General features: G+C 45.2%; 1 protein-coding gene across 1 annotated transcript; it reads left to right on the top strand.

Annotated features, from left to right (window-relative positions):
- The first annotated feature begins 6141 nt into the window (after window positions 1-6141).
- Window positions 6142-7125, top strand: LOC123019744 (vomeronasal type-2 receptor 26-like). Its single transcript, XM_044422806.1, has one exon. It carries the CDS (start codon window positions 6142-6144, stop codon window positions 7123-7125), a length of 984 nt encoding a protein of 327 aa, XP_044278741.1.
- Window positions 7126-12384: the final 5259 nt, after the last annotated feature.

Consider the following 12384-nt stretch of genomic DNA (forward strand, 5'->3'; position numbering starts at 1 on the left):
TTGACCAGAGGGTGCTCTGGATGCTTCCACTAGAGGAACTGCCTCAAGTTCTGGTATCAAATTTATGGTGAATCTACATGACTTGTATCTACAAAGTGCTGTGCAAGTTATTCATAGCAAGCATCTGAGGCCATGGCAAATTATTTGCCTGGCCCAGAATATGATCGATTGTGAACCACTTGGAAAGCTCTGCTGGATGCCACTGAGAAGATTCATTAGTGGTGGGTTTGGTACTGAGCTCTAACCAGTGTTTGATCAGACTTGGAACATGTTGTCTTCCTCCTGCACTCTAGCCATCTCCCCTCTTTGTTTCTTGCCCTCAATTTAAAAGTGTGCCAAGGCATTGACTGGGCTCTGCTCGCGGGAAGAGGGTGCTTGGGTGTGATTTTGTCAACTGTCTGAGCCATTGAAACTCTAAAGCTCAGTAGGTACTGATCTGACCATGGCAAGGGGTTGATGTTAATTCCCCCACTCACAGATCACCATCCTCTTGGCCAGTTAAGAAAACTACATCAAAGGAGGGTCCTTTGGACCAATAATGTGGAGACAGCCCTGTGGTTGTCATGGCAGCCATGAACTCCTCACCCACCTCAGCATCCCAGAGAATGGACAGTGCAGGGATTCTCAAAACCAAGTCTTGGACCACCTCCATTAGCTCTGGCAGTGACTCTTATGGACAGGAGCACCCAACACAAGGTACAAATACTCCAGAGCAGCACTTCAGTGAACAGGAAATGTAGAAAGGGAGAAGCTGATGGTGTTTGGAGTACCCAGAAGGCACAGCTGAGAGAGAATTACCCCATCCATTTCACCCACCCAGGTCTTAGTAAGGCAAGAAAAGTCGACCTCTTCATCCACAATCAAGGCCTGGATTGAGCTGACCTGGTGCTCAGTGGCAGCAGACACAGGAGTAAAAGCAGAACAAAAACAAAAGAAAACCATGATACTCTGTCTCTCTTTTTCAGGTCGGTTACAGCTTTATTGATCCTGCTCTTGATGATAGAACAGAATTTCCTTTTGCCTACCGTATGGCCCCAAAGGAAGAAACCCTGCACTTGGGCATTGTCCAGCTGCTCCTCTATTTTGGATGGACATGGACTGGTCTGTTTGCCCCAGACACTGACAATGGAGAGAGGTTCCTGAATGCCCTGACCCCTTTGATTATCAGTCATGCAATCTGCATCGCCTTCACAAAAAGGATGCCACGAAAAGGCATGCTCAAACTGTCTCACCATGAAGTAGCTGTCGAGTGGGGACAAGCAAATGTGGCTGTTTACTATGCAGACTCTTACTACAGCTGCTTTGCAATATACAACATACTTGAAAAGGAGCAGGTTGGGACCAAGGTGTGGATTGCAACAGCCACTCAGGACACAATTTTGGGTGTGGATCCTGTGGACTTCCTGGTTTTCCATGGCTCTTTCTCCTTCGTCATTAAACCCACAAAAAGCACAATACCTGGTTATTACATTCCAAGATCTATTGATACCTATTTCTTTTGGGATGATGCTTTTTCTTGTTCCTATTCAGAGCATGTTTTCTCCCTGAGAGCTTGGACTACATGCAGAGAGAAAGAGGAACTGGAGAGGCTGTCCCAGGAGGAAGTTGAGAGAGCCCTGTCTCAAGAAAGCTTCAGCACATACAACAGCATCCAAGTCGTGGCCCATGCCTTGCATGCTGCATCATCATTCCAATCAAAGTGGTCATGGAGGTTGGGTGGAGGAGACAGGCTGCAACATCAAAGGATGCAGCCATGGCAGGTATGTGCTTTTGTGTTTCCACCATCACTGGGAAGGGAGAAAGACATTGGAGCTGGGTGTATACTGGAAAGTAAGTGAGTGGCTTTCCCATGATTTGAAAATATTTACCATGATGTGTGTGACACACTATCATGTGGTTTTGCTGGTTTTGTGGTTTCCATTATCCCTACTCAGTCATCCTGCTTTTGGCATGAATTGGAGATCACAACAAGCCATGGTGGTATGGACAAACTAGAGTGAAAGACATTGTTACTGATAACAATTAATCATGACTTGTCATGTTGTCTGCATCTATCCAAAGAAAGATGACCTAACGTATGTTATAGCCCTTCATCTTGCCCATTCCATGGCAATGCAGAACCCTTTTCTTGTCAGCATAAGCAACTCACAAGGAGGGGTAATCTGAACTTCCCCCAGATTATTCAAACATTTTCTTGAAAATGGACCCCAAGACCCCTCAAGAACTCACTGTGATCTTTTCACAAAGCACTTTGTGCATAAAAGTCTTCATCTATGAAGTCTATTTTGGGCTGTTTTTCTAGGAGACGAAATGAAGTATGGTAGTTTGTCTACTCCACTGACTCCATCCTGAGGGATCCCTTTTTTGAGCATTCTCATGAAGCCTTGGACAGAACGCTTCCTCCATCAGCTCTGATGGAAGCACAGTGGCATTAGGGGGAAGTGCTTGCACTGTGCTGACACCTCATCCATGGAACAACTTCCACACTGTGGGATGCTGGCACGGAATTTGTCATCTCATGCCAAATTAAGATGGCCCTTAATGCAAAACTTCAAAGGCTTTCCTGGCTAACAAGGGGTTTGAAGAGGATTACCCACCCATTATGTTTCATGGAGCAATTTTTTTGTTTTTTGTTTTAAGTGTTCTACTTTTTCATTATTTAATTATTTATGGTAATGGTTTTGCATTTTATCGACATTTTAATGAATTGCTGCTTTGGCTGTGGGGTGCTATGAAATGAAATAGTGGTAATGATGGGACTGATGATCATGATAAATTCCTGTCCTTTCTGTCATGAAGCACAAAGCAAGATCTCTTCTGGCGCATCTTAGAATCTAGTACAGAGGATAATCCGTTTAAGTTGTTACAACCCAGATTCAGTTTGGACATCAGGAAAAGTTTTCTCACTTCAGAACAATCCAACAATGGAACCAGTTATCACGAGGGGTCATGGCCTCTGCCAGAATACAGACATTCTATGCAAAACTGGACAGCCATCTGAGTGGGTTGGTGTAATTTGTTCTCCTGAAACAGCAGTGTGTTGGACCTGATGTCCTTCATGGTCCCTTCAAACTCTGCTATTGTGTGATTCTGTGATATTTGTCTTCATTTCACCCTCACAGTAATCCTATGTGGTAGGTGAGGGTGAGAGTGAATGACTTGCCCAAAGCCCCAAAGAGAGTTTCATTGCTTAGTGGGGCCAGAACCCAGATTAGCCAAGTCCCACCCCCACAACACAAGATCTGACACTGCCAGGCTGGTTTCATGATGCATGTGGTGTTGCCTTTCCCTGAAGTGGCCTCTCCTAGGCAAGGGCTATATAGGTTTCAGTCTTCATTACTGAAGGATCTCACGGCCTTAGCAGATAGAATGTGATTTGGTTCCAGTTTGTGGCTTATGGAGGCATATTGTTAGGACAGGAAGACTATGGAAACATCCTTCTTATTTTCTACTACTTTTCTCCCTCCATCACCCCTCCATCATTCTAGTTGCATCGGTTCTTAAGAGAAATCCAGCTTTCCAATATTTCCGTGGAAGGGTTGCAGTTTGATGAGAACAGGGAGTTGAAAGCCAGCTTTGACCTCATCAATTGGGTGCTATTTCCCAATAGAACATGTGGCCGTGTCACAGTTGGGAGTGTGAAGAAAGAGTCCTCCCATGATGTAAAGCTCACACTCAAGGAGGAAGACATTGTATGGCCCTGGCAGTTTAACCAGGTGGGACAAATATCTTGTGCTATGTTTGTCCAGATCTATGAATCTTCGCCATAATACGTAGAAGGCCTTTTGTTTATTTATTTATGTGATCCATCCCGAGGCTATAAGCAATGGGACAGCATACAAAAATTCTAAATAAATAGATAAATCCAGCGCACACTTGCCTGGGAAAGTAAGTTCCACTGCATCGAAAGGGACTTTTTCTTGTGTGAAATCATGTGGGATTGCCTTGCCAAGGGAACTGTCTTCTAGAATTGCAGGCCAGGGAGAGTTTAGGAACTCCAACCCTTCCTTTTTGGGGACTTTCATTCTGGTTTCTCAGTACATCTGCTAAATTGTACTTCTAATCTACATTAGGCCTGGGAATTTATTGGATTCCTTGGGCTCAGCTCCCCATGCTTTGGCCCATTCTCCTGCCGCCATGAATCTGAACTCCTTGCAAGGATTCCCATATGCGGACGCAGAACTGAGCCCTGTGCACCTGGTGTGAAAGCGGCTTCTTCTTTCATGTCATGTGCAGCAACCTTTGCTTGTGCTGCTGGATGTGACATGGCAGCAGGTTGCCAGCTGCACAACTGGGGTTCCATGAGGGATCCAGAGCTTTCTCATTGCTTGGCTCACTTTGTAAGCCAGAGCTGAGAGTGCGAGGAAGTCTGCCAATGATAGTGGGATGGACTCCTCAGAGCTTGTATGCATCAATCTTTCTGTGGCAGGTTCTTGAAAATTGGATAGGGAGATTAAGGAATACATATCTTGAAGTCTGGACTTCAAAGGTGCTTCCTGATGGGGCTTGGATTGCGCCATCTTCTGCCTCATACAGAGGATGTTATAGGATGTCCAGATAGCGATAAATATCCCTGCAAATTTCTCTATAATTTCCCACTGCCTTGGTCAATTTTCCAGCAAGCAAAAATGGAAACAAACAGAATAGCTGAAGGGGTCCTTTTGATGGACAGTGTGAGGACCTCCACCATGATTCACCCCAAGCATCCTCAGGAGCAAATCCAGGGTCCACTTTCTCTCTGGCCTGAGATCAACTCCTGTGGAGGGCCTGCATGGTCATCCTGCAGGATGCGAGCTGGCCCGCTGGCCACCCATACAACCAGTGGGCAAGTGGACTTCTGTTTCTGCACAAGCGGCTACTGGTCTCTGTGCACAGAATCATGTACTTTGCATGCTTGGAGCAAGGGTGCCTGCAGAGTTCCCAGATGGTCCTGGACTTATCCTCTGTGATTTCAGTGATAATTTGAGATTTAAATTCTGCAACATAGTTCAGACTTTTTTTTTTTAGATTCTTGGTTTCTTTGTAGTGCTGTTCTAGCACTTTCTTGATAACATCCATCAAATTTTCCCTCTCGCCTTTCCACAAATGTGGGACTTGCTATCAGCTCAGCTCATTTCATGGCCCAGGCTGAATGCAGTGAGCATCAGAGAGCCAGATGCTGTCTTGAACATTGCATCCAAAATATTGAAATTTATCCTATTTGCCTGCTTTTTAATAGAAATATAGGAAAAGAGTGAGTCAGAAGGACCATCTAATCTGACCCCAGCTCCAGGTGGCACCACTCCTGATTTGCCTACCATGTGCCATTCTGTTTGTACATTTGTGAGCTTCCCTAAATAAATAATTCCACCCATTCAGTGCTGGAGACCTTGGGACTAGGCCATAGGAATCCTTCTCAAATCTAGGATTCATTTCTGCTCAGACAAATGGTCCTACTATTTTCATCTTGATGCTTTTTATCTTTGTTGCCAGACTGTGCCTCATTCCTGGTGTGTCCATAGCTGTCATCCTGGATATGCCAAGGAGATCCAGGAGGGACAGCCCCCATGCTGCTATACTTGCACTCCATGTGTGGCAGGGACCATCTCCACTGAGGAAGGTGGGTGACCGGAGAGGAAAGGGTGTCCCATTGATCATTAGATCCAAATGTTGCATCTGCCCAAACTCTGTCCGTGTAATCGGAGGATCTCTTGCAGAACCCACAAGGTCTGAAAGAAGTGAGCAAAGGCGGAGCCTTGTTCTAGTGTGACACCCTCCTCAAGGAATACCCTACCTGGCAGGCATGCCCTCTGCCCAAATGGTATCCTCCCAGTGCGACGTGACGATGTCTTCATTTTCCTATCCATTTCATAAGTCCCTTGCTGATGCATAAGTCTCTGTTTTCTTTTAATTTTGAAAAATGTCTCATCTTCTGATCTGGTTTAGCACTCTTGCAGCCAACGAATCTGCCTGGATGTGCAATGCCATCCATGTATTGGAATTAAACTGAACAAAACAACCATCCTAATACTTTTCTGAAGGTCAGGCTGAACATGCGAGCAATTAATAAATTAAATTTTGGTTTGAATGACCTTTGCATTCTGCAAAGAATCTGGGTGGTACATCAAGCCCCTTATTTTGTTATCAGTCCCTTTCATGGTAATGAAGCTGAAGCGGCTTCCCTTCTTTTCAGATGCAGAACATTGCAGGAGGTGTTCAGAAGATCAGCACCCAAACAAGGACCGAGACCACTGCATCCCCAAGGAGATAACTTTCCTCTCCTATGAAGAACCTTTGGGGATCATCCTGGCTTCCTTTGCCCTGATTTGGTTTTTAATCTCAGGCTTTGTGTTAGGAATCTTCATTAAATTCCTAGGAACTCCAATAGTCAAGGCCAACAACCGGGACCTCTCCTATGTCCTTTTGTCCTCTCTCCTGTTGTCCTTCTTATCCTGCCTGCTGTTCATTGGGCAGCCAAGTAAAGCAACTTGCCTGCTTCGACAAACAGCCTTCAGCATCATCTCCTCAGTAGCTGTCTCTTCTGTGTTGGCAAAGACCATCACCGTGGTGCTGGCCTTCCTGGCCACCAAGCCAGGCAGCAAGGTGAAGAGATGGCTTGGGAAGAGTCTGGCCAATTCCATTGTCATTTCTTGCTCCAGTGTCCAGCTGGTCCTGTGCTCCATCTGGCTGGGCATGACTCCCCCTTTCCCTGAGGATGACATGCATTCTCTGCCTGGGGAGATCATTCTACAGTGCAATGAAGGGTCTGTCTCCATGTTCTACACTGCCCTGGGCTACATGGGGCTTTTGGCTGCTGTGTGCTTCACAGTGGCTTTCCTGGCCAGGAAGCTACCAGGGGGCTTCAATGAAGCCAAGCTGATCACCTTCAGCATGCTGGTCTTCTGCAGCGTCTGGGTGTCCTTCTTGCCCTCCTACCTGAGCACCAAGGGGAAGTACATGGTGGCCGTGCAGGTCTTCTCCATCTTGGCCTCCAGTGTCATGCTGTTGGGCTGCATCTTTCTCCCCAAGTGCTACATCATTGTCTTGAGGCCTGATCTGAATACGAAGGCACATCTCATGACCAAAAGCATGGTTGCCATCTCATTCATTTTTTACACTGGGAATGTGACCCTGGATATCTACTAACAGGATGGTCTTTTCAGCAGTGAAGCAGCCTCTGGTCAGTATTCAGGGGGTGATCCAGCAACCAAGCCACATAATGCCCTCCTCCAGGATTTACAGTCTGTCTGGAGCAGCAGTGGAAGTGGGAGTGGAAGCAACAGAATGTTCTTCAGGGTCGGGCTGTTTCCTGCCCCTCCTTCATGGCCGCTCTTCTCTGCTCTGAGTCCAGTTTAGTCCAAAAAACCAGAACCCTTGCAAAGATGAGGTTTCACAGCATATTCCTCTGCAGTGAGCCCAGTGCAGAAGAGAGGGGTGTGTCTACTCAGGTGCTCCATGGGCATGGCTATTCCGACCTCCCCCAAATCTCAGCCAAATCTCTAAGCATCATATGGTTTCTCCTATGCTGCAAGGTCATTGGGCACAGTGCAAGAGGCTGTCTGATGTTGCACTTGATGGTTGCTGTCCTTGGTCTCAAAGAAAATCTCCATCAAATGAGCATCCCTTGACCTTTGATGAGGATTAGAAGGATTCACTTTGCTTTTACACAAATAGCAGAAACATCAGTTCTTATACTTCATGAACTTTCCTTTTGTCGAGGACCACTGTGGTGTTGTGGTTAAGCATAGGGGACTTGACCTCAGGTGAACTGAGTTCCAGTCTCCACGTTGTCATTGCACCAACTGGGTGACTTGGATCAGTCACAGATCCTCAGCCTGAGCTACCTCAGAGGGTTGTTTTGTTGGGATAAGATTGAGAGCAGGAGGAGGGAACTGATTTCTGCCACATTCAATTATGTGTAAGAAAAAAGTGGGATAGAAATGTGGTTTTTGGTCTTTGTGCAGACCGATGAGGGAAATAGGTGCAGGTAGCATAGGCAGGCAGTGGCAGGGTTTGGAGAACCCCTGGTGGGGCCCATGCTCTCATGCTCAGGCTGGACCTAGAAAGTAAGCCCAGCAGAGAGGAGGTCTGCAGGCACTTGTGGAACAAACCCTGAGCAACTGGAAACCTTCCTCCATGTTGGATGCTGTAGCTCAATGAGCTGCTGCAGATGGCTTGGCAGAGGGACTCTGCTAATGGTTCTGCGGGGCTCCATGCCTGCGACTACCTTCTTCTTCCTCAGATGCAGTTTGGAAATGGTTCCTACAGATGGCACTGAATGGGAATGCCATTTACACTTCGCATGGAATTTGAGTCCAGGCACGTGCCCTTGAAATCCTGGCTGGGATAATTGGAAACTGATTCTCAGGCCACTAAAAAGCTGAACACAATGCCAAGCCCAGGCTATCTCACATACTCCCTCCCCAGAAAAGAGTCCTTGCACTATTTGGTGACTGGGGCACCTTGGGGTTGCATTTCAGGTGTGGCAGCTTATTAGATACATGCCTAATGTGAGAGGACTCCACACAGGGGATGGGAACCATGGTAAAGCCAAAGTCTGCTGTTTGTCTGGAATTAGAATGTAGAAAAAAAGCAAGAACTGCAATACTCATGAAAGGCTGCTTGTCTGTAAAAATAACCTAAAACTGATCAGATTGTCCGACGGTAGAACTGGAAGATCAGAGCAGAATACCACCTGATCAGGCTGCCTAGGAAGGCTTTGGCAGTTTTGGGGGTCAGGAGTGGGAACCGTAAATAGGTGTGTAGATAAATAAATAAGCAAATAAAACTATGAACTGTGGTAAACATGCAAGTTGTCAGCTGCGTTGTTTGCACAAAGTCCCGGTGGGTTGCTTGGTTTGGGAATTGCCCATTCCATAAACAAATTTATGTTATCTGATAAAGGCAAAGTTTATTTAATTCTGCAAATACTCAGGATGCCAGAGACAGACTTCTACAGTATTCCGAGTTTTCCTCTGGATTTTTCATTTCAGAGTGGTAGAAAGAAAATGTCTCCTCCAAGTAAGGGTATATTCTTACAGCAGCATTTTGTGGGAGCCCTTGATTCTCGTAACAGTCATGATACAAAGAGATGCCTATCTCGGGATGAGCTCAGAAGGGTGGAGGCAACATGCAAGTCTGCCATAGATGTCCAGATTATTATTTTATTTAACCCCATTTCAAATGCTCCTCTGAGTTCTGGCCTCTCCGGCACAATGCAATGAACTTGCAAAGCTACCTGCTGTTCAAAAAATCAAGTAATATGGCACCTCTTTTCACCAGGAAAATAGGAAACCAAAGAATTGCTACTCAATTGAGAAAGTTCTGGTGCATTTTAATTGCTACCTTTGGGCTTTCAGATATACTCCCCAACAACTTTTGCAGGAAAGGCAACTGGACATTCACGGAAAGGAGGAAAGAAACTATTAACTATTGGGTTTGACTATTGGAGTTTCCAGGCATTTCATGAAGATTCCTAATATGCAGCCTGTTATTAGGGACAAGTATATTGCATAGGAAGCCAGGATGAACCCCAGTGTTTCCTCATAGGACAGGAAAGTGAGTTTATATTTTGGGGATATAAGCAGATGACCAGCTGAAGCCAAGCAAGAACTCAGCAATGGAACAAAATCCCCAAGGCTGAACCCTTACCATACAACTGGGAGCTAAAGTCCAGTGGGATGGGGGGAATGAAATGCAGTGAGAACTTAGAACTCCCCTGAGTGGGTGTAAAGAGTCCATCTTTAAATTAAACCCAAGTTCAGAAAGGGGAAGGTAAAACCATCATTAGGTTTTTACTGGCAAAAGTAAATGTCATGCCAAAGTAGTCAACAAAAGTGAAACCGTAAAATCTTCCTTTGAATATTTGAGTGAATAAGGGCAGATGGGTAAAATGTATAAAAAGTACATTTTAAATAAATACAAAGCACATCAAAGAAAGAAAAGAGATTCAGCAGAATGCTTGATACTCTGATTCAGAGCAGATTCATGAAAGTGAATGTTTCCTTAAAGTGTTCTTCACTGATGCCGAAATACTTTCACAGGGGGGAAGGGGAGTCCATTAGCAGAGTGCCAGAACCAAAAAGGCCCTCGCTCTGGTCCCTTCCCCATCGATTCAAGATCTAAGAGGTGCTGTTTTGGTTTACAGAGAGCTTGAGGAGACTCAAGTTTTTGCCTGCATCCCAAAAGGAGCAGCCCATCTTCTGAGGCCTCGTTTCTTCCTGTGAGGAGATGGTCCCTTCCCTGCACAGAATACAGGCATAGCAGAAGGCCTTTGTTCTGGTGAAGCAAGAGGAAAAACAAATACCCGCCATAGCTGCAGTGCTGGACCTTCCATCCAGTCTCCTTCACCCACCCTCAATTTCTACTTATACTGGGATGAAGTTGTAGCATGCAGGGCACGGGCCACAGCTTGGATGCCTTTGTACACACATTAACTGTCCTGGGACAGGATTCTCTCCACCTCTACCTGAGGCAACAGCTCCAGGTTCTCTTTCTCTCTGCATCTTGTTCCGATGTTCATGGACAATGTCTCTTTCCAGCAGAAACAGTGAAAAGCTTTATAATAGAACTGTTTATTTATATCGGAAATTGGTGCTTGGTAGTCATATTTGGTTCATTTTGGGGTCCTCCTGACAAAGGACAATGAACCATGTAAGCATGCAAAGTCAGCATGTTTTAGACACACGTTCAAATTGATGTCACAAAAATTTGTAGTGATCCAGACTTTTGCTCCCGTCTGTGTCACTTCAAGCATTTTCTCTATCAAGTATATTGGACCACAACCATAATGAGGATCTGCACAATGCAGAATGACATTGGCTTGTCTCCACATGACAGATAGGTAACCCCCTGAGGCAACCTAGGCTGGAGCCACAGCAGCTCCTCCTGGGGGAGGGGGAGTTACCCCTGCAGCCATGGCACTGTTTCCTCCTCCCTTCTAAGTATTTCTTGCAGTTATGAGCCTGCAAATCATCTCCGATTCATGGCTACCTGTCCTTTATTAAGTAGCAAAGGTAGCTGGATGAATTTGGTTCCAGCTTTTCTGAAGCAGGTAGAATGAAATGCATCGTGGGAAATTTCAGGAGAATTTGGGGGGAGTGGATGCCCAGGCAGAGTTCCTTGGTGTGAGAACCAGGGTGTTGGTTACACCCAGGAGCCGCAAAGATTTGGACAGGAAGAGCGTTTTTTGGCTTTCCCAGTCATTCTTTGACATTTCTTTTGGGAAGGTCTCAACAAAACTAAGGACCAATAGTCTTATACTGCTACTGCAAGGACAAAATGCTGCATCCAGGGAATGAAAGGAATGGTGAAAGGTAGGTCTTTTATTCTACTGTTGTTTGCAAGAATGGTTTGAGATTCAAGATAATTTCTGGTTAGATTTTGGGAATGCTTTGCAGGTGCAAAGAAGTTTATGCAACTGCCTCTGGAATTGATGGAATGTGATCAGGACGTCTACTTTGATTTTCTGTGCCATGTTGTAGTTATGTTGTTGTTATGAGCCATCAAGCAATTTTTGATTGATTGCAACCATGCGAACGAGAGCCTTGCAAATGTTTTTGCAAGGTCGTAGGTTCCTGAATGGATTCTGTCCATTTTATATTTGGGCATCATCTTCTTCTCCTTTTTTTGACTATCCTTAGCATGATGGGCTTCTCCAGGGAGTCTGGCCTTCTCATGATGTCCCCAAAGTACAACATCCTCTGCTTGATCATTTCTGCTCTGGCTTGATTTATTCTAGGACCCACTTGTCCATCTTTCTCTCAGTACAAAGTATTCACATGCTCTCCTCCAGTGGACTCCTCCAACTGACAACCACACATGCTGATCAGGAATGCAATAGTGTGGATGCTCTTGATCTTGCTCTCCAGTGAAACATCCATACACTTGATGAAAATTATCAGTGTTTGCTTCCGCTCATCAGACATCCTTCCTGAAAGCATCATTCTAGGTCGAACTATCTGCCCTACTTTGTCTGCAGTGTCAACACGGGGAAAAAAATATTTCTTTCTCTCCAATCTTATTATACTAGTTTAGTCAGGAGAACAAAGTCAGTCTCAATGAAGTACAACTGAGTCCACCTCTGAGTTCTTCTTTGGATGGACTTAAGTAATGTTTCATTATTGTCCTTGGTGTTATTTCAATACAACTTTTGAGATTTCTTCCAATCAGCTTGCATGCCATTCGTGCCACTCCATGTTCTCCTCCGTCTGGTCATTTGGGCAGAAATTCCTTTAGGAAGTTTTCTGTTCCCTAAGGTCATCATTAAGTGTGCTTTAAACCATGTTGTTCTTTTTACTTTGACCCTATTAGAAATCTAAGTAGCATCATTTAATGACCAAATTATTTTTGTCATTCTCTCTTTCGTAGTTTCCTCCTCCTGTGATACTGGAAAATCTTCGCCTT

This window comes from Varanus komodoensis, unplaced genomic scaffold (genome assembly GCF_004798865.1).
Source record: "Varanus komodoensis strain SLA01 unplaced genomic scaffold, ASM479886v1 scaffold136, whole genome shotgun sequence".
NCBI classification, from domain to species: Eukaryota; Metazoa; Chordata; class Lepidosauria; order Squamata; family Varanidae; genus Varanus; species Varanus komodoensis.